Source organism: Thalassophryne amazonica, chromosome 14 (assembly GCF_902500255.1).
Source record: "Thalassophryne amazonica chromosome 14, fThaAma1.1, whole genome shotgun sequence".
NCBI classification, from domain to species: domain Eukaryota; kingdom Metazoa; phylum Chordata; class Actinopteri; order Batrachoidiformes; family Batrachoididae; genus Thalassophryne; species Thalassophryne amazonica.
Window position 1 is genome coordinate 34,947,136 of NC_047116.1, and position 27,832 is coordinate 34,974,967.

The window sequence follows — 27,832 nt, forward strand, 5'->3', positions numbered from 1 at the left end:
CGTGAATTATTATAGTGTTAAATGTGTAGAATTACATTTTATTGATTATGTCGATAAACATTATTTCTTTTGTGTCCTTCCTGCATTAGTGTACCTGCATGACTGAGGTTCAATTCGGCGATGTTTAGGACCCTGTTATTCTGTGGTGATCATATGATTCATTTTCGGCGGTGTTTAGGACCCTGTTATTCTGTGCAGGACCCTACTCATTCTGTGGCGATCACGTTGTTTAAATCCGGCGGTGTTTAGGACCCAGTTATTCTGTGGCGATCACATGATTGTTTTTTTTTAAAGATAATATAGCCTTTGGACAAAGTACAGTGTAATAACCTGGTAATAATAACGGGCATAACGGTTTGATGACGGAAAATTTTGTAACAATGACTTAATTTAACGTTAGCCCCACTGAAGGCAGCAGACATGCCTGCGAGTGTGGAGTTCTTGGCGGCAGTGATTCTTATATCTTTATCTCAAAGTGGAAACTTGGTAAGAAAACAACTATGTAGTTCTGTTTTCTGAAATTTCTTCTTGTCGTTGAGATAACGACTTAAAGATGGGGAATACTTTGAAAACATTGCTTGTTATGTTTCCACTGCTGTTCATGAGCACATTTACAGTGGGTAAAATATGCATTGAACATGTCACCATTTTTATCAGTAAATATTTTTCTAAAAGGACCTACCCACATTAATTTTTATCTCTCCAGATGTCAGTAATAACCCAACTAATCTGCACATGCTAAGTAATCAAAGCAAATGAAATAATGTGTAATTAAATGGAATAGCACAGGGGAAAAAGTATTGAACACACTCACTGAAATTTATTTAATACTTCGTACAAAATCCTTTGATGGTAATGACAACTTCACTGGTGTTTTTGGGTTGATGTGCAGTGCCATTTATGGTGTGTATCATAGCATCTAAAGAGTTCAGTTTGGGCTCATCTGACCAGACTATATTCTCACAGTATTTTACAGGCTTATCTAAATGTTGTACAGCAAACTTTAAATAAGCTTCATCATGCTTTTCTTTCAGCAATGGAGTCTTGTGTGGTGAGCTTGCATACAGGCCATGGCAGTTGAGAGCATTACTTATTGTTTTCTTTGAACCATTTGTACCTGCTAATTCCATGTCTTTCTGAAGTGGCCCTTGGCTCTTGGACAACTCTTCAGATATGTTGTGTGGGCCGCCAGAAGAGGAGGTACTGCTGGCCCACCACCAGAGGGCGCCCTGCCTGAAGTGCGGGCTTCAGGCACGAGAGGGCGCTGCCGCCTCACAGGAACAGCCGAGGTGACAGCTGTCACTCATCAACTATGACAGCTGTCACCGATCATCTGCACTTCACCCCAGATAAAAGCAGGATGACACCTCCACCACGTCGCCGAGATATCGTTCTTCTAAGGAGGTAATATTCTCAGTCATAAACTAAACTGTATCTTAGTCTGAACTCTTTTTGCAGCCTCTTTCCTGTGGAGCCTTGTCCGCTGATTGGTGGTTTGTGAGAGTGCCGACGTCTTCGCCTCTCACTCTTTCCAGATAAGTGCTGAAACAGGAGCTGCACGAGTGTGTGATTTGAGGTGGAGGTGGAATTCCCACCGTTGTTGTTACTGGGTGTACACACCCACACTTGACTGTCTTTGCTCTTCGCCAGCAGTACCAGATCCGACACGCGGAGACGGTGGCCACCTGGGGGATTCGGGACCTGGCGGCTCCAGTATCCTTCGGGTTCGGTGGCGGAGGAAATCGTGTGGTTCCGGTTCTTCTTTAGACGGACGTCTCCTATCGTCGAGCCTGTGTTGTGTGGGCCGCTGAAGAGGAGGTACTGCTGGCCCACCACCACCAGAGGGCGCCCTGCCTGGAGTGCGGGCTCCAGGCACCAGAGGGCGCTGCCGCCTCACAGGAGCAGCCAAGGTGACAGCTGTCACCCATTAACCAAAACAGCTGACATCCATCAGCGGAGGGGTATATCAGCTGGACGGCATCTCCACCTCATTGCCGAGATATCGCTCTATCAAAGAGGTAACGATCTCAGCCAAACGTGCTATTAACTGAAGCCGTAATACTTGTTGCTTGTTTGTAGGACAGCTGACTACTGGACTGGACATATTTGGATAAGTACTCACCTTCCTACATTTCCATATTGTTTTTGACGAGAGGTGGAGGTGGTGTCTCCACCCTCCGTGTTGCTGGGTGCAGCCGCACCCACACCTGACTGTTTCTGTTCCTCGCCAGCAGTACCGGATCCGACGAGCGGAGGCAGTGGCCACCTGGGAGTTCGGGACTTGGCGGCTCCAGTATTCCTGGGGTTCGGTGGCAGAGGAAATCGGGTTGGTTCCGGTTCGACTTGGACAGACGTCTCCTATCGTCGAGCCTGCCCACACGACACCGCTGAAATTGGACTCAATCTCAATATTGTAATCGGTTGTGTTTGTTGTGCCTATTTCACAACAGTAAAAACAGTGTTATTTGACTCCTCCATTGTCCGTTCATTTGCGCCCCCTGTTGTGGGTCCGTGTTCCTACACTTTCACAACAGGATATCTCGGCCAGCGTCATGGATCCCGAGGGGCGTCAACCGGCTGTTGAACGGCCAATGGAAGAACAGGGCGCACAGGCGTCCTCAGGAGGGGTGATCGTTGAGTTGCAGCGGATCGTCACCGCTTTCACGACTCGGTTGGATTTGATGACCGAGCAGAACGTCCTCCTGAACCGCAGGGTGGAGGCTCTCGCCGCGCAGGTGGAAGCGCGCCCTCCGGGCGCCGCTGCGGCTCTCCCTCCCGTCGACCCTGTGCGTAATAGTGACGTTCCACTGGTCGTTCAACGACCCCTCCCACCTTCCCCTGAAGCTTACATAAGCCCCCCAGAGCCGTACGGAGGCTGTGTGGAGACGTGCGCAGATTTTCTTATGCAATGTTCGCTCGTCTTCGCACAGCGTCCCGTCATGTACGCGACAGATGCTAGCAAAGTAGCTTATGTAATAAACCTGCTTCACGGCGAGGCACGCGCTTGGGCTACAGCGCTCTGGGAGCAGAATTCACGGCTCCTTCTGACATATGATGGGTTTGTGAGGGAGTTCAGAACCGTGTTCGATCACCCTAATAGAGGAGAAACCGCTTCAGCCGTGCTACTGTCAATGAGACAGGGGCGTCGGAGCGCAGCTGCCTATGCAGTCGACTTCCGCATCGCGGCTGCGAGGTCCGGCTGGAATAGCACTGCTCTCCGCGCCGCCTTTGTAAACGGACTGTCTTTGGTTCTTAAGGAGCACCTGGTGGCTAAGGACGAACCGCGGGATTTAGATGGGCTCATCGATCTTGTCATACGGCTAGACAACCGGTTAGAAGAACGTCGTCGGGAACGAGACGAAGGGCGTGGCCGGGCACGCGCCGTCCCTCTCCCTTCCGGTTCCGACCGCGCTCCGCCTTCCCCACGCTCCACGGCCCCCGCGCTCCGTGTGGCTACAGCTCCCCCTGCTGACGAAGCTATGGACACGAGCAGGGCAACATTTAGGGCACCAGATGCACAGAGGAGGCGGGCCCGCGGAGTATGTTTTGTTTGTGGCTCGATAGAGCATCATGTGACTGCCCCGAGCGGTTAAACACCAACGCCCGTCCCTAGAGACTGGGCTAGGGGTGGGCCGAGACATTCACGTGGGACACACCCACATTGCTACACGACTCCCAGTTACGATCCTTTATGAGGAATCAACCCTGAAGGCCCCAGCACTGGTGGACACGGGCTCTGAGGGGAATCTGTTGGACAGCAGATGGGCCAGGGAGATAGGGCTCCCTCTGGTGGCGCTTACCTCGCCTGTGCAGGTTCGAGCACTAGATGGCTCCCTACTCCCTCCAATCACACACAAGACACCCCCTGTAACTCTGGTGGTGTCAGGGAATCACCGGGAGGAGATCGAGTTTTTTGTGACTCCTGCCACCTCCCGTATGATTTTAGGATTTCCCTGGATGTTGAAGCACAATCCCCGGATTGATTGGCCGTCCGGGGTAGTGGTTCAGTGGAGCGAAACCTGCCATCGGGTGTGTCTAGGTTCCTCGGTTCCTCCCGGCTCCCAGGCTAAGGAGGAGGTCAGAGTCCCGCCCAATCTGGGGACGGTGCCGGTGGAGTACCACGACCTTGTCGACGTGTTCAGCAAGGATCTGACGCTCACTCTTCCCCCCCACCGGCCGTATGATTGTGCCATTGATTTGGTTCCGAGCAGTGAGTTCCTGTCCAGTAGGCTGTACAACCTCTCACGGCCTGAGCGCGAATCAGTGGAGACCTACATCCGGGACTCGTTAGCCGCCGGGTTGATCCGGAATTCCACCTCCCCGATGGGTGCAGGTTTCTTTTTTGTGGGTAAAAAAGACGGCGGACTTCGTCCATGCATCGATTACAGGGGACTGAACGATATCACGGTTCGCAATCGATACCCGTTGCCCCTGTTGGATTCGGTGTTCACACCCCTGCATGGAGCCCGAATTTTCACCAAGCTCGATCTCAGAAACGCGTATCACCTGGTTCGGATCCGGAAGGGAGACGAGTGGAAGACGGCATTCAACACCCCCTTAGGTCACTTTGAGTACCTGGTCATGCCGTTCGGTCTCACAAACGCTCCCGCGACTTTCCAAGCGTTGGTTAATGATATCTTGCGGGATTTCCTGCACCGGTTCGTCTTTGTATACCTAGACGATATACTCATCTTTTCTCCGGATCCTGAGACCCATGTCAAGCATGTACGTCAGGTCCTGCAGCGGTTGTTGGAGAACCGGCTGTTTGTGAAGGGCGAGAAGTGTGAGTTCCACCGCACGTCTTTGTCCTTCCTGGGGTTCATCATCTCCTCCAACTCCGTCGCTCCTGATCCGGCCAAGGTTGCGGCGGTGAGAGACTGGCCCCAACCCACAAGCCGTAGGAAGTTGCAACAGTTCCTAGGCTTTGCTAATTTCTACAGGAGGTTCATTAAGGGCTATAGTCAGGTAGTTAGCCCCCTGACAGCCCTGACCTCGCCAAAAGTTCCCTTCACCTGGTCGGATCGTTGCGATGCCGCGTTCAAGGAGTTGAAACGGCGCTTCTCGTCTGCACCCGTTCTGGTGCAGCCCGATCCTAGTCGCCAGTTAGTGGTTGAAGTGGACGCCTCGGACTCAGGGATAGGAGCCGTGCTGTCCCAGAGCGGGAAGACCGATAAGGTCCTTCACCCGTGTGCCTATTTTTCCCGCAGGTTGACCCCGGCCGAACGGAACTATGACGTCGGCAATCGAGAACTCCTTGCGGTGAAAGAGGCTCTTGAGGAGTGGAGACATCTGTTGGAGGGAACGTCCGTGCCATTCACGGTTTTCACTGACCACCGGAACCTGGAGTATATCAGGACCGCCAAGCGGCTGAATCCCAGGCAAGCCCGCTGGTCACTGTTCTTCGGCCGTTTTGACTTCCGGATAACCTACCGTCCCGGGACCAAAAATCAGAGATCGGATGCTTTGTCCCGGGTACATGAAGACGAAGTCAGAACGGAGTCGTCGGATCCCCTGGATCCCATCATCCCGGAGTCCACTATCGTGGCCACCCTCACCTGGGACGTGGAGAAGACCGTCCGGGAGGCCCTGGCACGAGACCCGGACCCCGGAACCGGGCCGAGGAATAAACTCTACGTCCCACCAGAAGCAAGGGCTGCGGTCCTGGACTTCTGTCACGGTTCTAAGTTCTCCTGTCATCCTGGGGTGAAAAGAACCGTGGCAGTCGTCCGGCAACGCTTCTGGTGGGCGTCCCTGGAGACCGACGTCCGGGATTATATCCAGGCCTGTACCACCTGCGCCAGGGGCAAAGCCGACCACCGCAAAACATCGGGATTGCTACAGCCCCTGCCCGTACCTCATCGCCCCTGGTCTCACATCGGCCTGGATTTCGTCACGGGCCTCCCGCCGTCCCAGCGAAACACCGTCATCCTCACGATAGTGGACCGATTCTCCAAGGCGGCCCACTTCGTGGCCCTCCCGAAGCTCCCAACGGCCCAGGAGACAGCGGACCTCCTGGTCCACCACGTCGTCCGGCTGCATGGGATACCATCAGACATCGTCTCCGATCGCGGCCCCCAGTTCTCCTCGCACGTCTGGAGGAGCTTCTGCCGGGAACTGGGGGCCACGGTCAGTCTCTCGTCCGGGTATCACCCCCAAACCAACGGGCAAGCAGAACGGGCCAATCAGGAGATGGAGCAGACCCTACGTTGTGTGACAGCCGCGCACCCGGCGGCCTGGAGTACTCATCTGGCCTGGATCGAGTACGCCCACAACAGTCAAGTGTCATCAGCCACCGGCCTCTCCCCTTTTGAGGTGTGTTTGGGGTATCAGCCCCCATTGTTTCCGGTGGTTGAGGGAGAGGTCGGTGTGCCCTCGGTCCAGGCCCACCTGCGGAAGTGCCGTCGGGTGTGGCGTGCCGCCCGTTCTGCTTCGTTGAAGACCCAGATGAGGGCGAAGACCCATGCAGACCGGCGGTGGACCCCGGCTCCTACGTATCGTCCCGGGCAGGAAGTGTGGTTGTCCACCAAGGACATCCCACTGCAAGTACCCTCCCCGAAACTAAAGGACCGATACATAGGACCGTACAGAATCCTCAAAGTCATCAATCCCGCCGCAGTGAGGCTTCAGCTTCCGGCCTCACTGCGGATCCATCCCGTGTTCCATGTCTCAAGAATCAAACCACATCACACCTCACCCCTCTGTACTCCGGGTCCGGCACCACCTCCTGCCCGGATCATCGATGGCGAGCCGGCCTGGACTGTGCGCCGGCTTCTGGATGTTCGACGGATGGGCCGGGGTTTTCAATACCTGATGGACTGGGAGGGGTACGGCCCTGAAGACCGCTCCTGGGTGAAGAGGTGCTTCATCCTGGACCCGGCCCTCCTGGCCGATTTCTACCGCCGCCACCCGGACAAGCCTGGTCGGGCGCCAGGAGGCGCCCATTGAGGGGGGGGTCCTGTTGTGTGGGCCGCTGAAGAGGAGGTACTGCTGGCCCACCACCACCAGAGGGCGCCCTGCCTGGAGTGCGGGCTCCAGGCACCAGAGGGCGCTGCCGCCTCACAGGAGCAGCCAAGGTGACAGCTGTCACCCATTAACCAAAACAGCTGACATCCATCAGCGGAGGGGTATATCAGCTGGACGGCATCTCCACCTCATTGCCGAGATATCGCTCTATCAAAGAGGTAACGATCTCAGCCAAACGTGCTATTAACTGAAGCCGTAATACTTGTTGCTTGTTTGTAGGACAGCTGACTACTGGACTGGACATATTTGGATAAGTACTCACCTTCCTACATTTCCATATTGTTTTTGACGAGAGGTGGAGGTGGTGTCTCCACCCTCCGTGTTGCTGGGTGCCGCCGCACCCACACCTGACTGTTTCTGTTCCTCGCCAGCAGTACCGGATCCGACGAGCGGAGGCAGTGGCCACCTGGGAGTTCGGGACTTGGCGGCTCCAGTATTCCCGGGGTTCGGTGGCAGAGGAAATCGGGTTGGTTCCGGTTCGACTTGGACAGACGTCTCCTATCGTCGAGCCTGCCCACACGACACCGCTGAAATTGGACTCAATCTCAATATTGTAATCGGTTGTGTTTGTTGTGCCTATTTCACAACAGTAAAAACAGTGTTATTGACTCCTCCATTGTCCGTTCATTTGCGCCCCCTGTTGGTGGGTCCGTGTTCCCTACACTTTCACAACAGCCTGCCCACACGACACCTTTATCCATTGACTTTGTATCATTCTATAATCTGCTGTGTATGGTTGTGGCATTCACAACAGTAAAGTGTTCAAATTTGACTCCTTGTATTGTCCGTTCATTTGCGCCCCCTGTTGTGGGTTCCGTGTCACTACACTTCACACACAAGATAATTCTTTTTACTCCTCTGTTAGAATCTTGTGAGCAGCACCTGGTCAATGGCTGGTTTATGGTGAAATGATGTTCTTTCCACTTTAAGATTATGGTCCAAACAGTGCTACTGGAACATTCAGAAGATTAGAAAGCCTTCTTCTAACAATTGCCATCAGTATGTTTTGCAGCAGTACGGTTGCTAAGATCTGAGAGAGTCCTTTGCTTTTTACCATCATGTGATGTTTCTTGTGCAACACCTTGGTAATGAGACACCTTTTTACTGACCATTGGGACTGAATCGGAAGATATTAATTTGCATTGACAAGGGGCAGGATGTTTTCTTAATTACGATAGATTTCAGCTGGTGTCTCGGCTGTGCCATTTCACATGATTACACATAACCTAAATTCTGTATTTATTTATTTTGGTTTCTTTATATACGTATGTGTATATGTGAGTTGTTACTGACATCTGGAGAAAATTTCATGTCGATAGCACCTGTAGAAATACATTTACTGAGAAAAATGGTGATGTGTTAAATATTTATTTTTACCCGCTGTACCAGTCTCACATAGGACTGCTATCATAAACTCAGCAAAAGAGGTGACTTCTAGGTTGCAGTGGTCATCAATAAATGGTCCCAATGCTTCTGTTGCAGGTTTCTGGAAGATCATTCTCTATAGACTTCAAAAACAACTGTTTCCTGAAAGATGGAAAGCCGTTTCAGTACATCTCGGGCAGTATTCACTACTCCAGAATCCCACAGTACTACTGGAAGGATCGACTCGTGAAGATGTACATGACTGGACTCAACGCAGTTCAAATGTAAGATGAACGAGATAGGCCTTAAAAAAACAAAAAACAAATCAGTGTGTATACTTGTGACTGTTATTAGGTTCTCTCACAGATATGTGCCATGGAATTTCCATGAAGAAACACAAGGGGTGTACAATTTTACAGGAGACCGAGATTTGGAGTATTTCCTGAGCTTGGCCAATCAGACAGGTCTTCTGGTCATCCTGCGTCCAGGACCTTACATATGTGCAGAATGGGAAATGGTGAGAGACTGAAACTTGTGTTTGTGATTGAAATTATGAACTCAAGTTATCGCTGAAAGAAATGTTAGTTCAGTGAAACATTTTTAAAGGGCAGCACGGTGGATTAATGGTTAGCACTGTTGCCTCACAGCAACAAGCTCATGGGATCGATTCCCACCTGTGGCCATTCTGTGCTGAGTTTGCATGTTCTCCCCGTGTTTGCGTGGGTTTCCTCCGGGTACTTTGGCTTCCTCCCCATCCAAAGACATGCAGGTTAGGTGAATTGGAAACTTTAAACTGACCATAGGTGTGCGTACAGATGTGAATGTGTTTGTTTGTCTATATGTAGCCCTGCGACAGACTGGTGTCCTGTCCTACCAACTTTCACCCTTAATCCCAATCAGAAGACTTAAAGTATATCTTTATTGTAGCTATGTAGACATTTTTTGTTCATATGACAGAAAAAATTAAAAGTCCTATTGATGTACGTAAAAAAAATATTCAAAAACTTTCTCCCAAATCAAAGTGACTAAAGTCAGGTTTCTTTTTGTGGCATTTGTGACTCAAAATCAGTGCTTTGCTATTCAAATAAAAATGGCTAAGAAGTACCATCAAAAAATGAAGATAGAACCACATTCAAAACTGATACTTATTGATGTGTTTGATAAATTGTGCCTCCTTCAGTATATAAAATTCTTTGCCGTCAGGGTGGACTGCCGGCGTGGCTCCTTGAGAAACCAAATATCCAGCTTCGAACTAATGACACGGGTATATCAAACACCTTTGTGGCTATCATGTTTATTATTGTTATTATCATTATTTAATTCCATATTGATTTATGATGTTCTGCTAAAGATTACATGGAAGCGGTCAGCAACTGGATGGCTGTTCTCCTTCCTAAAATGAAAGGTTGGCTCTATACCAATGGAGGAAACATCATTAGTGTCCAGGTAGAGCACTAAGTACAAGGTACCTATGAGATTTTTTGAAATAGTAACCATGTCAGTATGATTTGAATGAATCATCTTCCTCACTTACAGGTGGAGAATGAGTATGGAAGCTATTACGCTTGTGATTACAACTACATGCGCCACCTGCAGACTGTGTTTCATTTCTTTCTGGGTGAAGACACAGTCTTGTTCACCACTGATGGAAACAGAGATAAGGAAATGAAATGTGGGGCTCTGGAAGGTTTATATGCCACAATAGATTTTGGCACAGGTTGGTATTGTGTGAAGAATGGTGAGTAAGATCTAGTTTTCTGAGGTGATTCACAGAGAAAGTTTCCATCTGTACCATTTCTGCCTTTATTTAGACACAAACATAAGTGAAGCGTTCGACCGGCAAAGAAGGTTTGAACCTCAAGGCCCCCTGGTTAGTCTGATGTGAATTTCTGACTGTGATATTTTTGGCTTCTTTGAATGAACTGCATATTAAATTAAACTGAAATTGTGTTACAGGTAAACTCAGAGTTCTATACTGGCTGGTTAGATCACTGGGGAGATGAACATGCCATGGTTGCTACTCAGAACATCACCACAATGCTTGAAAAAATGCTAACTATGGGGGCCAACGTCAACATGTAGGTCCCTATCAAACCTCCATTCTTTCAGGCTTTGTTCCTCTCAGTGTAAATTTGGTTCAAGTCAGGTCAGGTCTGAGAGCATGTGCCACATCCACCACTCGGGGTCTTGGATGACAACCACCCAAGCTGTAGCCATCTGACAATGACATGTAACAGATGGGTGTCCCTTGACCTTTTACAGGGTGCTCTGGGCTTTTGTTGGCTTCCTGGACTCAACCATCGGAAGTGTATCTGTAAGAGGAGAAAGTGTTAAATTTATAGAGACATTCCTTTTATATTGGTAGTGACATTCATGTCTCTAGGTCCTCAGCCTGTGAGATCTAGAGACGCCTGGGAAGAGCTTATGGAGTCATGATGTCGCTGGACAGGGGTGTTTGGCAATGCTAATATCTTTACAGGAGTGGTCCAGTTCTTTCAAGTCCTGTTGCTGCCTGTCTTACTGTATGGCTCTGAGATTTTGGTGTTAACCAGCAGAGACCAAAGCCGATGACTGGATGTTAGCGCTGTTCATCTTATACAGTGAAAAAATTAAAGTTGTGAGAGAGTTTGGGCCGCATGGTGTTTATTGTTCTACTCGTGGTTTTATAGGTGCAGACCAAATCTGAATTCAGTCAGATAAGATTTAGAGATCCCCCAGAGTGACACGTTTGCCTCTCCCTCCACTGGCAAGGCTACATCACCCTAAGGGGAGAAGACTCTGGTGCCATTATTTTTCTTTTACAGGTACATGTGATGGCTTTTAATCGCAAAAGTGGTGGTTAATTGGTCACCCAGAGGAGAACACTACTGGAAGTCATCTCCCCTTTTTGCTTGTTTGGGGAAAATTGTTGCTTTGTGGGGGACCCCTAAACAATGTCCAATTACAATAAAAATTGGCACAGATCTTTTGTTTTATTAGTGGAACAAGAACAACATGTGGCCCAAAAGATTTTGTAACATTTGACACTTTGAATATTTCTACTGGATGTCTTTGGTACTAAGTCTCTTCAGACAATCCTTGGGTATCCTTGATTTTGCATTGTGAGGAAGTGTTAACATTGACATTTTGGCCCTGGCACCCATGGCCGAAATGTAGCTGATGTTTCCTCACTACGCAAGTCTCCCTAATTAAGCTCTCATTTGACACAAAGTAATTCCAGCAGAACTCACGGATTCTACCAAGAGACCGTGTACCAAAGACATCCACTTGTTGTCTTAGGGCACTGGTTAGCATCAAAGTTTCTCAATCATTTACCATACTGTGACAAATAAATCTGGTTAAGATGCACATCTCACAAGATGTGAAAGGCATCAACTGCAAACATTAACTAGAGAGCATACAAGAGCACACACACCTCTGCTAAGGCCCAACAGTCCTATGTTTATCTAACCCAAAGTGTAGGTGGGGCCACTGTTTCACCAACGCACAAGCAACATAGACGTCTACAGGAAAAATTACAAAAATATTAATTTAAAATGACCCTGGTTCCACATCTGCTACAATATACACATCTCTACTTTGACCAAAGCCCTTTTTTTAACTTTCAACTGCCCACCATTGCCATTCACCACAGCAGATCCAGCAGAGATCCATATTTGGATTTGGCACAAATTTTACAAGTTGTCCTTCCTGGTGCAGCGTCACTTCTAGATAGGGATACATGACTACAGCCCCTGGTGTTCCTAAGCACTCTCCAGGCCAAGTAGTAATCAGGACCCACTCTGCTTAACTTCTAAGAGTTGATAGGATCAGGTGTGCACAAGGCAACATGGCTGCTGACCCAAGCCCTGTTAGATGTCCTCCTTATAGATAAATCAAGGAACAAACAAATTCCAGTTTTCATATGTCCTCCTTGGTGGAGTATATTTCCCACAATTAACCATTTACAATTCACTCCTCTCTCTCCTCAGGTACATGTTTGAAGGAGGTACTAGTTTTGGCTACTGGAATGGTAAGGTCAAGTGTTTTTGTGTTGGATTTATATCAACTGCAGAGTTCTTCACAGGTCCAGAAGTTTGGAGTTGACATGAAACCAATCCAGTGAAAGCCCACATGAATGAAACTTGCATATGACTTGCAACAGAAACAAAAAAACAATGGACTTGGAAATTTTTGGCCCTTAAAAAAATTGTTGCAGGAAATTTTTCAGGTTTTTAAAACTTCTGCAGTCCAAAGTCTTTAATGTGTCGTTTCCTCCAGCAGTGATAGCGAGTCACTTTGAATGCATTGAATTTTGAGGTAATAGAACAGGACTCAGCCTAGACCCACTGATCCAGGCTTACTTGCACCTGTGAAGACCTTTTCTTACACTTCACTTATTCCTCATGCAGTTAGTGCAACATTATGCACTTCTCCCAAAGGTGCTGATTATGACACAAGGTACCGCTCAGTAGTGACTAGTTATGATTATGACGCCCCACTGTCGGAGGCAGGAGACCCTACAGAGAAACTGTGGGCCATCAGAGATGTCATCAAACAGGTACCACTAACCGAACAGCCACCACCAAAACTCTTTGATCCTGACTGTATGTGCATGTGTTGTTTTCCTGGATATTGAGATGATTAATGGACTACTCTCACAGTTCAGAAATATTCCATCTGGACCCATGCCACCAGCAACTCCCAAGTTTGCCTATGGCTTTGTGACCCTCACAAAGGTAAAATATATTATTTGACCACATTGACACTAATGTCATTTGCGTCACAAAGTTAAACTGTAGCTGCCCTAATATCATGTATTATTCATGCGGTTTCACAGGTTGGTGACGTGAGCAGTCTGTTGAACATCCTGTCACCCTTACGGCCTGTCCAATCTCAGCATCCTCTGACATTTGAAGAGATGAAACAGGTATGTAGGGTGACAACAAAAGATAGTGACTAGCATTTTAACAACAGAATACCTGTTGAGTCATGTTGAACTTCTAAACTGTTTTGTAACCTGTCACATCTATTGTGTTTTAGTATTATGGCTACATGATGTATCGGACAACACTACCCAGGGACCTCTCAGGGCCCACGGCACTTATCTCTCCTCTGAATGGGGTTCATGACCGTGCATATGTGTCTATCAATGGGGTGAGCACTTACAATGACCTTTTGTTGTCGAGCCAATCAGATTCTCAGGTGAGGTATGGGAAAACAAGCATGAACTTTGCATCACAGCTGAAGTCCAAACATGGTTGTACAGTAACAATTGACACACTTAAAAGCTCAATTGTATATATTAATGTTAATACTCTTGTAAGCAGGTGTTTCAGGGGCTGTTGGAGAGAGACATTACGCTTGTGACGAACATTACTGGACAGAAGGGAGACACAATGGATATCTTTGTGGAGAACATGGGCAGGGTCAACTTTGGCCCAAAAATAAATGATTACAAGGCAAGAGAATTATTATTTTTATGGGTATACTAGTGATGGGATAGGGGTGTTATTTAAAAAGTCAACTACAAATACCATTGTGCTCAAATGTTTACATACCCTGGCAGAATTTTTGGTTTTTGATACAAAATGCACAACTGCATGATATGTGCACCACTCTCAAACTTGACATACAGTGGGGTAAAAAGTATTTAGTCAGCCCCTGATTGTGCAAGTTCCCCTACTTAGAAAGATGAGAGAGGTCTTGTTATGTGTCGACGCAGATTGAGGAGCGAACCTGCGTCAGACAGGACCCAGCACTAAAAATAACCAGAAAGCGGTTCCTTCAACAAAAAACAATTTATTTTTCACCTGTGCCTAAATAAATTATACAAAAAACCCCAACCCAATGTCCTTCAAGAGGAGTGACTGCTGGCACGCTCTCCAGTGTTCATGGGGAGAGAAGTCCGGTGCTCCTGGACTCACTACCATCAAACAGACACCCCCCAGGTGGACACGACAAACTGACTCTCTGTTGAAGCACAGAAGATGTGAGGTACGTTAGCAGTTATAGCAATTTCTTTCAGAAAACACATGCTATCAGCAACACATCAAGGTCTGTACTTTTTATCTTTATGCACATGAGCAGCTTCTCACAATAAGTGGAGGATCACTTATCCTGCACGCCACAGCAGTGAGAAGCAAGCCACACCATTCTCATCACAATTTCACGTATACTATGTAACAAAACATCAAGTTACTATCTACAATTAGTCCAACAGTTAATTACCTTTACTGTGTGCTGACAGCATGTGTCCTCACCCTTCCTTGCTTCACAGGCTTAATGTGTCAAACCCAGGTGCGGTCCTCAGCGTCTCACAAACGAACATCACAAGGTCGAGTTCCCGGCAGTTCTGCTTGATTCACACATGCCTTAAAAGCAGAACGCCATCCAATTATCCGCTACAGCTGAAAGTCTTTAGGGCTGCACGTGAGCACCAGTCTCAGGTGCCTCACATGATATTGACGAGGGTGAGGATTCTTCAGCCAGCACCTTTTTTCCACAGACAAATCAGCTTCCATGCCACCTGAGGAGCAAAGAAAAGAAAACAACACCAAAACCTCCAGCCACACCCCCAACACACAACAGTACCCCCCCATCAACGGGAAGCCCCCCGGCGACCGACCAGACCAGGACCGAGAACAGCACCTCTCTCCAGGGTCCATACCAGGAAGCAGACAGCACCACGCCCCCGAGGTCCACCACAGACAACAGGACAGGCACCGCAGCTGGAAGGCCAGCTGGAGTCAACAAAAGCCCCAAAACAAACCCCAACAATCCAACACAAAAAAAACACAAAACCCACCCAACAACCTCCCCAGGGGACCGTCCCATCAAACCCCGGGAAGAAAAAAAAATCATCCCAAACACCAAACCCAACATAGTCCCACAAACACAATACAAACAGAAATACACGAAAGAAAAATAACAAACAACCCTCCCAAAACGACCCGCAAAGACCAACCCCCCCCAGAAGGCCTCCATCGCCTGTTCCAGGAGGAACAGCCAGAACCAAGATCCCACACAGGTCCCCAGGTGTACATAGAGTAAAACGCCGCCCCCCAGGGGACCGCACCATCAACCCCAGGAGGCGCCCCCCCCCACAACCCCGGAACCCCAGACCCAGGCACACTCGGCCAGTTAGCCCCAAGCCAATTCCCCCCCAGAGGACCGTCCCATCAACCCTGGAGGCGGAACCCGGAAGGAAACAAAACAAAAGCAAAAATCAACCCCCGGAGGACTACCAAAAACAACCCCGGGGGATGGTAACACAACTCTAAACCCCGTTACCCTCCCCGGCACCCCGAAAGACCCTAGGTCCCACACAGAGCCCTTCGGCGGCTCAATAGCAGCGAACCGCTCGCAATACTAAGCCGGAGAAGGGAACAGGAAAAAACTAGCACGGCTCCAACCCCAAGGCGCAGCGGAGAACCGGAAAAACGTCCGGTGCCTCAACTCGACCATACCCCAGCCCCTCGGGAGGGGTGGAACCACCGAAATGGCAAACGGCAACAGATCAGGCCACCCCTCCGACTGAGGTAAGTCCCCGCAGCACCATACCCCGGCAACACCAATGACAAACGGTACAAAGGCACGCCGAGGCTGGAGTGGAACCGGGCCCTAACCAAAACAAAAAAAACGCCTCTAACACCCCCCCCCCCCCTAGGTGCAGAGGTCTTCTGAGAATACTCAGTGACCAACCTGCACCACCCCACCACCCACAAGACAAACGGTCTTGGGGCAAGTGAGGCCGGGGTTAGGAATGTAGAGAAATAAAAAACAACAAAAGAAAACGACCCAACAAGCCCAAACAGAAAATACCTAAAAACACATAAAAAAGCAATAAGGACAAGAGTCCAGGCAGACATCCAACCGCCGAACAGCCACTCCTCCCCCTCCAGACAAACCTACAAATCACCAACCAAAAATAGAAAAAAAAAGAGAGAAGAAGAAAAAAAAAAAACAATTACCCGTGCTGGGTTTTGTTTTTTTTTTATTTATTTTTTTATTTTTTTTATATATGTGTATTATACTGCCGGTCCCAGAACACTTGGAGTCACGTCACCATTATTCTTTTTGACGTCTAATAGTCGGGGCAATACAGAAATCTCTGCTCGATCGAGCTGCATGGGCTCGTCGACAGGAGGAGCCAGGGGTCCCGTCGGGGGAGCCTCAGTGGGGCGAAGAAGAGGCGGCCCAGACCTGTGTCGGGGAAAGCCCCGAGACGAAAAACCCCGCTCTGATGGGCGTCCTCTCTCGCGTCCACGCTCCCTCATCCGATCATCCAGACGAATTACCAACGATATTAGCTCATCTAAATCGTTTGGTTCGTCACGGACCGCCAGCTCGTCCTTTAATGACTCATTTAACCCGTCCACAAACACGCCCCGCAAAGCTGCGGCATTCCAACCTGACCGAGCAGAAAAAATCCGAAAGTCCACGGAATACTCCGCCGCACTCCGCCTCCCCTGCCTAAGATTCAGTAACCGTTGAGCAACGGTATTCGTTTTCACCGGATGATCAAAAACCAGTCGGAACTCCCGGGAGAAATCCTTAAAGGACCCTAACAATGGCGAGTCGTTACTCCACAACGCTGTGACCCAAGCTAAGGCGTCACCTCGGAGCAAATTTGTCACGTATGAAACACGGCTCCCATCAGAAGAGAAGGAAGCCGGTCGCTGAGCAAAAACCAGAGAACATTGCATCAAAAACGAAGCACAAGCCTCGACATCTCCCGCATAAGGCTCCGGATGACAGATAATCGGTTCGAACACCGAATCCCTGGGTGACGGAGTTATCTGCCCCGGTATCGCTGATGCCACAGCTGACGCAGCAGGAAGCGGAACGACTTGCGCTGCAAGCTCCGTAACACGGGCGTCTGTTTGTTTAATTTGATTTGCGAGATGCTGTAATTGCTCCCATATTTTCTCCAAGTGTTCTTGGACTTTCTCGGCAAAAGGAACCGCCTCTGCCGCTGGGTCCATTATGGAATGGCCGGGAACTACTGTTATGTGTCGACGCAGATTGAGGAGCGAACCTGCGTCAGACAGGACCCAGCACTAAAAATAACCAGAAAGCGGTTCCTTCAACAAAAAACAATTTATTTTTCACCTGTGCCTAAATAAATTATACAAAAAACCCCAACCCAATGTCCTTCAAGAGGAGGGACTGCTGGCACGCTCTCCAGTGTTCATGGGGAGAGAAGTCCGGTGCTCCTGGACTCACTACCATCAAACAGACACCCCCCAGGTGGACACGACAAACTGACTCTCTGTTGAAGCACAGAAGATGTGAGATACGTTAGCAGTTATAGCAATTTCTTTCACAAAACACATGCTATCAGCAACACATCAAGGTCTGTACTTTTTATCTTTATGCACATGAGCAGCTTCTCACAATAAGTGGAGGATCACTTATCCTGCACGCCACAGCAGTGAGAAGCAAGCCACACCATTCTCATCACAATTTCACGTATACTATGTAACAAAACATCAAGTTACTATCTACAATTAGTCCAACAGTTAATTACCTTTACTGTGTGCTGACAGCATGTGTCCTCACCCTTCCTTGCTTCACAGGCTTAATGTGTCAAACCCAGGTGCGGTCCTCAGCGTCTCACAAACGAACATCACAAGGTCGAGTTCCCGGCAGTTCTGCTTGATTCACACATGCCTTAAAAGCAGAACGCCATCCAATTATCCGCTACAGCTGAAAGTCTTTAGGGCTGCACGTGAGCACCAGTCTCAGGTGCCTCACATGATATTGACGAGGGTGAGGATTCTTCAGCCAGCACCTTTTTTCCACAGACAAATCAGCTTCCATGCCACCTGAGGAGCAAAGAAAAGAAAACAACACCAAAACCTCCAGCCACACCCCCAACACACAACAGTACCCCCCCATCAACGGGAAGCCCCCCGGCGACCGACCAGACCAGGACCGAGAACAGCACCTCTCTCCAGGGTCCATACCAGGAAGCAGACAGCACCACGCCCCCGAGGTCCACCACAGACAACAGGACAGGCACCGCAGCTGGAAGGCCAGCTGGAGTCAACAAAAGCCCCAAAACAAACCCCAACAATCCAACACAAAAAAAACACAAAACCCACCCAACAACCTCCCCAGGGGACCGTCCCATCAAACCCCGGGAAGAAAAAAAAATCATCCCAAACACCAAAACCCAACATAGTCCCACAAACACAATACAAACAGAAATACACGAAAGAAAAATAACAAACAACCCTCCCAAAACGACCCGCAAAGACCAACCCCCCCCAGAAGGCCTCCATCGCCTGTTCCAGGAGGAACAGCCAGAACCAAGATCCCACACAGGTCCCCAGGTGTACATAGAGTAAAACGCCGCCCCCCAGGGGACCGCACCATCAACCCCAGGAGGCGCCCCCCCCCACAACCCCGGAACCCCAGACCCAGGCACACTCGGCCAGTTAGCCCCAAGCCAATTCCCCCCCAGAGGACCGTCCCATCAACCCTGGAGGCGGAACCCGGAAGGAAACAAAACAAAAGCAAAAATCAACCCCCGGAGGACTACCAAAAACAACCCCGGGGGATGGTAACACAACTCTAAACCCCGTTACCCTCCCCGGCACCCCGAAAGACCCTAGGTCCCACACAGAGCCCTTCGGCGGCTCAATAGCAGCGAACCGCTCGCAATACTAAGCCGGAGAAGGGAACAGGAAAAAAACTAGCACGGCTCCAACCCCAAGGCGCAGCGGAGAACCGGAAAAAACGTCCGGTGCCTCAACTCGACCATACCCCAGCCCCTCGGGAGGGGTGGAACCACCGAAATGGCAAACGGCAACAGATCAGGCCACCCCTCCGACTGAGGTAAGTCCCCGCAGCACCATACCCCGGCAACACCAATGACAAACGGTACAAAGGCACGCCGAGGCTGGAGTGGAACCGGGCCCTAACCAAAACAAAAAAAACGCCTCTAACACCCCCCCCCCCCCCTAGGTGCAGAGGTCTTCTGAGAATACTCAGTGACCAACCTGCACCACCCCACCACCCACAAGACAAACGGTCTTGGGGCAAGTGAGGCCGGGGTTAGGAATGTAGAGAAATAAAAAACAACAAAAGAAAACGACCCAACAAGCCCAAACAGAAAATACCTAAAAACACATAAAAAAGCAATAAGGACAAGAGTCCAGGCAGACATCCAACCGCCGAACAGCCACTCCTCCCCCTCCAGACAAACCTACAAATCACCAACCAAAAATAGAAAAAAAAAGAGAGAAGAAGAAAAAAAAAAAACAATTACCCGTGCTGGGTTTTGTTTTTTTTTTATTTATTTTTTTATTTTTTTTATATATGTGTATTATATTGCCGGTCCCAGAACACTTGGAGTCACGTCACCATTATTCTTTTTGACGTCTAATAGTCGGGGCAATACAGAAATCTCTGCTCGATCGAGCTGCATGGGCTCGTCGACAGGAGGAGCCAGGGGTCCCGTCGGGGGAGCCTCAGTGGGGCGAAGAAGAGGCGGCCCAGACCTGTGTCGGGGAAAGCCCCGAGACGAAAAACCCCGCTCTGATGGGCGTCCTCTCTCGCGTCCACGCTCCCTCATCCGATCATCCAGACGAATTACCAACGATATTAGCTCATCTAAATCGTTTGGTTCGTCACGGACCACCAGCTCGTCCTTTAATGACTCATTTAACCCGTCCACAAACACGCCCCGCAAAGCTGCGGCATTCCAACCTGACCGAGCAGAAAAAATCCGAAAGTCCACGGAATACTCCGCCGCACTCCGCCTCCCCTGCCTAAGATTCAGTAACCGTTGAGCAACGGTATTCGTTTTCACCGGATGATCAAAAACCAGTCGGAACTCCCGGGAGAAATCCTTAAAGGACCCTAACAATGGCGAGTCGTTACTCCACAACGCTGTGACCCAAGCTAAGGCGTCACCTCGGAGCAAATTTGTCACGTATGAAACACGGCTCCCATCAGAAGAGAAGGAAGCCGGTCGCTGAGCAAAAACCAGAGAACATTGCATCAAAAACGAAGCACAAGCCTCGACATCTCCCGCATAAGGCTCCGGATGACAGATAATCGGTTCGAACACCGAATCCCTGGGTGACGGAGTTATCTGCCCCGGTATCGCTGATGCCACAGCTGACGCAGCAGGAAGCGGAACGACTTGCGCTGCAAGCTCCGTAACACGGGCGTCTGTTTGTTTAATTTGATTTGCGAGATGCTGTAATTGCTCCCATATTTTCTCCAAGTGTTCTTGGACTTTCTCGGCAAAAGGAACCGCCTCTGCCGCTGGGTCCATTATGGAATGGCCGGGAACTACTGTTATGTGTCGACGCAGATTGAGGAGCGAACCTGCGTCAGACAGGACCCAGCACTAAAAATAACCAGAAAGCGGTTCCTTCAACAAAAAACAATTTATTTTTCACCTGTGCCTAAATAAATTATACAAAAAACCCCAACCCAATGTCCTTCAAGAGGAGGGACTGCTGGCACGCTCTCCAGTGTTCATGGGGAGAGAAGTCCGGTGCTCCTGGACTCACTACCATCAAACAGACACCCCCCAGGTGGACACGACAAACTGACTCTCTGTTGAAGCACAGAAGATGTGAGATACGTTAGCAGTTATAGCAATTTCTTTCACAAAACACATGCTATCAGCAACACATCAAGGTCTGTACTTTTTATCTTTATGCACATGAGCAGCTTCTCACAATAAGTGGAGGATCACTTATCCTGCACGCCACAGCAGTGAGAAGCAAGCCACACCATTCTCATCACAATTTCACGTATACTATGTAACAAAACATCAAGTTACTATCTACAATTAGTCCAACAGTTAATTACCTTTACTGTGTGCTGACAGCATGTGTCCTCACCCTTCCTTGCTTCACAGGCTTAATGTGTCAAACCCAGGTGCGGTCCTCAGCGTCTCACAAACGAACATCACAAGGTCGAGTTCCCGGCAGTTCTGCTTGATTCACACATGCCTTAAAAGCAGAACGCCATCCAATTATCCGCTACAGCTGAAAGTCTTTAGGGCTGCACGTGAGCACCAGTCTCAGGTGCCTCACATGATATTGACGAGGGTGAGGATTCTTCAGCCAGCACCTTTTTTCCACAGACAAATCAGCTTCCATGCCACCTGAGGAGCAAAGAAAAGAAAACAACACCAAAACCTCCAGCCACACCCCCAACACACAACAGTACCCCCCCATCAACGGGAAGCCCCCCGGCGACCGACCAGACCAGGACCGAGAACAGCACCTCTCTCCAGGGTCCATACCAGGAAGCAGACAGCACCACGCCCCCGAGGTCCACCACAGACAACAGGACAGGCACCGCAGCTGGAAGGCCAGCTGGAGTCAACAAAAGCCCCAAAACAAACCCCAACAATCCAACACAAAAAAAACACAAAACCCACCCAACAACCTCCCCAGGGGACCGTCCCATCAAACCCCGGGAAGAAAAAAAAATCATCCCAAACACCAAAACCCAACATAGTCCCACAAACACAATACAAACAGAAATACACGAAAGAAAAATAACAAACAACCCTCCCAAAACGACCCGCAAAGACCAACCCCCCCCAGAAGGCCTCCATCGCCTGTTCCAGGAGGAACAGCCAGAACCAAGATCCCACACAGGTCCCCAGGTGTACATAGAGTAAAACGCCGCCCCCCAGGGGACCGCACCATCAACCCCAGGAGGCGCCCCCCCCCACAACCCCGGAACCCCAGACCCAGGCACACTCGGCCAGTTAGCCCCAAGCCAATTCCCCCCCAGAGGACCGTCCCATCAACCCTGGAGGCGGAACCCGGAAGGAAACAAAACAAAAGCAAAAATCAACCCCCGGAGGACTACCAAAAACAACCCCGGGGGATGGTAACACAACTCTAAACCCCGTTACCCTCCCCGGCACCCCGAAAGACCCTAGGTCCCACACAGAGCCCTTCGGCGGCTCAATAGCAGCGAACCGCTCGCAATACTAAGCCGGAGAAGGGAACAGGAAAAAACTAGCACGGCTCCAACCCCAAGGCGCAGCGGAGAACCGGAAAAAACGTCCGGTGCCTCAACTCGACCATACCCCAGCCCCTCGGGAGGGGTGGAACCACCGAAATGGCAAACGGCAACAGATCAGGCCACCCCTCCGACTGAGGTAAGTCCCCGCAGCACCATACCCCGGCAACACCAATGACAAACGGTACAAAGGCACGCCGAGGCTGGAGTGGAACCGGGCCCTAACCAAAACAAAAAAAACGCCTCTAACCCCCCCCCCCCCCCCTAGGTGCAGAGGTCTTCTGAGAATACTCAGTGACCAACCTGCACCACCCCACCACCCACAAGACAAACGGTCTTGGGGCAAGTGAGGCCGGGGTTAGGAATGTAGAGAAATAAAAAACAACAAAAGAAAACGACCCCAACAAGCCCAAACAGAAAATACCTAAAAACACATAAAAAAGCAATAAGGACAAGAGTCCAGGCAGACATCCAACCGCCGAACAGCCACTCCTCCCCCTCCAGACAAACCTACAAATCACCAACCAAAAATAGAAAAAAAAAGAGAGAAGAAGAAAAAAAAAAAACAATTACCCGTGCTGGGTTTTGTTTTTTTTTTATTTATTTTTTTATTTTTTTTATATATGTGTATTATATTGCCGGTCCCAGAACACTTGGAGTCACGTCACCATTATTCTTTTTGACGTCTAATAGTCGGGGCAATACAGAAATCTCTGCTCGATCGAGCTGCATGGGCTCGTCGACAGGAGGAGCCAGGGGTCCCGTCGGGGGAGCCTCAGTGGGGCGAAGAAGAGGCGGCCCAGACCTGTGTCGGGGAAAGCCCCGAGACGAAAAACCCCGCTCTGATGGGCGTCCTCTCTCGCGTCCACGCTCCCTCATCCGATCATCCAGACGAATTACCAACGATATTAGCTCATCTAAATCGTTTGGTTCGTCACGGACCGCCAGCTCGTCCTTTAATGACTCATTTAACCCGTCCACAAACACGCCCCGCAAAGCTGCGGCATTCCAACCTGACCGAGCAGAAAAAATCCGAAAGTCCACGGAATACTCCGCCGCACTCCGCCTCCCCTGCCTAAGATTCAGTAACCGTTGAGCAACGGTATTCGTTTTCACCGGATGATCAAAAACCAGTCGGAACTCCCGGGAGAAATCCTTAAAGGACCCTAACAATGGCGAGTCGTTACTCCACAACGCTGTGACCCAAGCTAAGGCGTCACCTCGGAGCAAATTTGTCACGTATGAAACACGGCTCCCATCAGAAGAGAAGGAAGCCGGTCGCTGAGCAAAAACCAGAGAACATTGCATCAAAAACGAAGCACAAGCCTCGACATCTCCCGCATAAGGCTCCGGATGACAGATAATCGGTTCGAACACCGAATCCCTGGGTGACGGAGTTATCTGCCCCGGTATCGCTGATGCCACAGCTGACGCAGCAGGAAGCGGAACGACTTGCGCTGCAAGCTCCGTAACACGGGCGTCTGTTTGTTTAATTTGATTTGCGAGATGCTGTAATTGCTCCCATATTTTCTCCAAGTGTTCTTGGACTTTCTCGGCAAAAGGAACCGCCTCTGCCGCTGGGTCCATTATGGAATGGCCGGGAACTACTGTTATGTGTCGACGCAGATTGAGGAGCGAACCTGCGTCAGACAGGACCCAGCACTAAAAATAACCAGAAAGCGGTTCCTTCAACAAAAAACAATTTATTTTTCACCTGTGCCTAAATAAATTATACAAAAAACCCCAACCCAATGTCCTTCAAGAGGAGGGACTGCTGGCACGCTCTCCAGTGTTCATGGGGAGAGAAGTCCGGTGCTCCTGGACTCACTACCATCAAACAGACACCCCCCAGGTGGACACGACAAACTGACTCTCTGTTGAAGCACAGAAGATGTGAGATACGTTAGCAGTTATAGCAATTTCTTTCACAAAACACATGCTATCAGCAACACATCAAGGTCTGTACTTTTTATCTTTATGCACATGAGCAGCTTCTCACAATAAGTGGAGGATCACTTATCCTGCACGCCACAGCAGTGAGAAGCAAGCCACACCATTCTCATCACAATTTCACGTATACTATGTAACAAAACATCAAGTTACTATCTACAATTAGTCCAACAGTTAATTACCTTTACTGTGTGCTGACAGCATGTGTCCTCACCCTTCCTTGCTTCACAGGCTTAATGTGTCAAACCCAGGTGCGGTCCTCAGCGTCTCACAAACGAACATCACAAGGTCGAGTTCCCGGCAGTTCTGCTTGATTCACACATGCCTTAAAAGCAGAACGCCATCCAATTATCCGCTACAGCTGAAAGTCTTTAGGGCTGCACGTGAGCACCAGTCCCAGGTGCCTCACATGATATTGACGAGGGTGAGGATTCTTCAGCCAGCACCTTTTTTCCACAGACAAATCAGCTTCCATGCCACCTGAGGAGCAAAGAAAAGAAAACAACACCAAAACCTCCAGCCACACCCCCAACACACAACAGGTCTGTAATTTTCAACATACTGTAGGTACACTTCAATTATGAGAGACAAAATGAGAAAAAAAAAAAATCCAGAAAATCACATTGTAGGATTTTAAAAGAATTTATTTGTAAATTATGGTGGAAAATAAGTATCTGGTCACCCACAAACAAACAAGATTTCTGGCTCTCACAGACCTGTAATTTCTTCTCTGAGAAGCTCTTCTGTCCTCCACCTGTTACCTGTATTAATGGCACCTGTTAGAACTCGTTATCTGTATAAAAGACACCTATCCACAGCCTCAAACAGTCAGACTCCAAACTCAACCATGGCCAAGACCAAAGAGCTGTCGAAGGACACCAGGAAGAAAATTGTAGATGTGCACCAGGCTGGGAAGAGTGAATCTACAATAGTCAAGCAGGTTGGTGTGAATAAATCAACTGTGGGAGCAATTGTAAGAAAATGGAAGACCACTGATAATCTCCCTCGACCTGGGGCTCTATGCAAGATCTCATCCTGTGGCGTCAAAATGATCATGAGAACAGTGAACAAAAATCCCAGAACTACACAGAGGGACCTGATGAAGGACCTGCAGAGAGCTGGGACCAAAGTAACAAAGGCTACACACTACGCAGAGAGGTACTCAAATCCTGCAGTGCCAGGTGTGTCCCCCTGCTTAAGCCAGTACATGTCTCAGGCCTGTCTGAAGTTTGCCAGAGAGCATATGATCCAGAAGAGGATTGGGAGAATATCATGTGGTCAGATGAAACCAAAATAGAACATTTTGGTAAAAACTCTACTTGTCGTGTTTGGAGGAAGAAGAATGCTGAGTTGGATTCCAAGAACACCGTATCTACTGTGAAGCATGGGGGTGGAAACATCATGCTTTGGGGCTGCTTTTCTGCAAAGGGGACAGGATGACTGATACGTGTTAAGGGAAGAATGAACGTGGTCATGCATCGTGAAATTTTAAGCCAAAACCTCCTTAGGCAACAAAGGAGTGGCTCCGTAAAAAGCATTTCAAGGTCCTGGAGTGGCTGAGCCAGTCTCCAGACCTCATCCCCATAGAAAATTTGTTGAGGGAATTGAAAGTCCATGTTGCCCAGCGACAGCCCCAAAACATCACTGCTCTAGAGGAGATTTGCATGGAGGAATGGGCCAAAATACCAGCTACAGTGTGGGAAAACCTGGTGAAGACTTACTGGAAACATTTGACCTCTGTCATTGCCAACAAAGATTATGTTACAAAGTATTGAGTTGAACTTTTGTTATTGACCAAATACTTGTTTTCCACCATCATTTACAAATAAATTCTTTAAAAATCCTACAATGTGATTTCCTGGATTATTTTTTCTAATTTTGTCTCTCATAGTTGAAGTGAACCTATGATAAAAATTACAGACCTCTCTCATCTTTCTAAGTAGGAGAACTTGCACAATCGGGGACTGACTAAATACTTTTTGCCCCACTCTATGATCTCAACAGTCAAACGTGTCCCTCAGAGTATGTACGGTACCTGTAAAGTTCAGTACTCAAATGAGTTCAATGGTTCTCAAATTATTACACAAATATCTTCATGTGTTTAACTAGAGGGCACTAAGTGAGGAAATACCCCCACCTACCAAGGTCCAACAATTCTGTTGATCTGCACTTAACTGAAATCATGGGGCCCTGTTTCACAAAACAACATGGAAACCAATGGGAAACATTATGAGAGTACCAGTTAAGACATTATTTTCTATGAATCTGGATCTGTGTCTAGTCCAAAAGTTATCCAACTCTTTAACCAAAACCCTACATTGCCACCAATTTTTATTGTGAACAGTGCACTTATTTTTGAGATATCATATAAGAAAATCAAACAAGGCCAGAAACATTAGCAATATTAGCATCTCCTTAGCAAAGTTACATAATTATACTTTGGCCCTCCATTATCGAGAGGATTTCACATGATTGATTTTATCACTAGATGTGGCAACACACTGTTTGTTAGAGGTCTCAAGTCGCCCATAAATGCATAAACCCTGAATTATGACAACTGTTGACATTTCATGAGAAGTTAACGCATGTTCTCAGCTGGGTGTTTGGGCATTTCTGCAGGGCCTCCTGAGTGACCTGATCCTTGGCAACGATGTACTGACTGATTGGAATATCTACCCTTTGTATATTGATGAAACCATTGCTGGCGGATGGCCTCATTCTAAGAGCCAGCAGTCCCCGTCTGTCTCCAAGAACGATCTGTCAGCAGGGCCAGCGTTCTTCATGGGGACATTACAGCCCAATGGCCTGGCATGGGACACCTTCCTCAAGCTCAATGGGTGGACAAAGGTTAACAGTGAATTCCAATTTTGCCTTATTTTGTTTTAATTTTTTTCAGAAACACAGGAAATAGCATTAAATCCATTCTGATGTTTGTCTCTTTTCTTTCACATTTCCATTAGGGTCAAGTGTGGATCAACGGTGTGAACCTGGGACGATACTGGCCAGCCAGGGGCCCTCAGCAGACCCTGTATGTCCCTGGACCCCTGCTTCGCACCAGCCAGCCAAACGAAATCACTGTGTTGGAGCTGGAAAAGGCCCCGGAACATTTACGCATTCTCTTCATGGACCGACCTCAGCTCAGCGACACGTGAGGAAGAATCAAAGACAAGTAGCGTCAGCTCTCTTATCACTTTTGGTTTCAGTGTTTCTTGCGTAACCGGATCTTTATCAGTATCCAGTTATTTTGGTACAGAACATCAGCTACTTTAGCAATATAATGTGAAAATGTGAAAAAACGTCACTCATGCAGGAACAGCATTGTTATGTTTATTGTACTCACTTTAAAACCTTTTATGCTTATTCCCAGTAATACAAATAAAAAACTGATTACATTTAATCCATTTGTAATAACTGGTATCATGTGCCGTAACAAAAAATATGTATAGAATGTAAGACTCTTACAGCTGCAGAAATTCACATAGTGTCAGTGAGGCAGCTTCATTTG

General features: G+C 48.6%; 1 protein-coding gene across 1 annotated transcript; it reads left to right on the forward strand.

The window, feature by feature from the left end:
• The first annotated feature begins 307 nt into the window (after positions 1-307).
• Positions 308-27,721, forward strand: glb1l (galactosidase, beta 1-like). Its single transcript, XM_034186542.1, has 16 exons — positions 308-486; positions 8,506-8,672; positions 8,743-8,905; positions 9,592-9,652; positions 9,740-9,834; positions 9,925-10,105; positions 10,200-10,258; positions 10,345-10,466; positions 12,360-12,400; positions 12,810-12,928; positions 13,032-13,106; positions 13,208-13,297; positions 13,411-13,524; positions 13,698-13,829; positions 26,947-27,174; positions 27,288-27,721. Exons 1-16 carry the CDS (start codon positions 421-423, stop codon positions 27,477-27,479), a joined length of 1,905 nt encoding a protein of 634 aa, XP_034042433.1. The 5' UTR covers positions 308-420; the 3' UTR covers positions 27,480-27,721.
• Positions 27,722-27,832: the final 111 nt, after the last annotated feature.

What these genes read in the sequence shown, in the direction of transcription:
- glb1l (XM_034186542.1), top strand. Translation starts at nt 421, where the DNA reads ATGCCTGCGAGTGTGGAGTTCTTGGCGGCAGTGATTCTTATATCTTTA. An exon ending in GCTTCGAACTAATGACACGG is followed by an intron (nt 9,653 to 9,739) that starts GTATATCAAACA and finishes GTTCTGCTAAAG; the next exon opens with ATTACATGGAAGCGGTCAGC. An exon ending in GCTTTGTGACCCTCACAAAG is followed by an intron (nt 13,107 to 13,207) that starts GTAAAATATATT and finishes GCGGTTTCACAG; the next exon opens with GTTGGTGACGTGAGCAGTCT.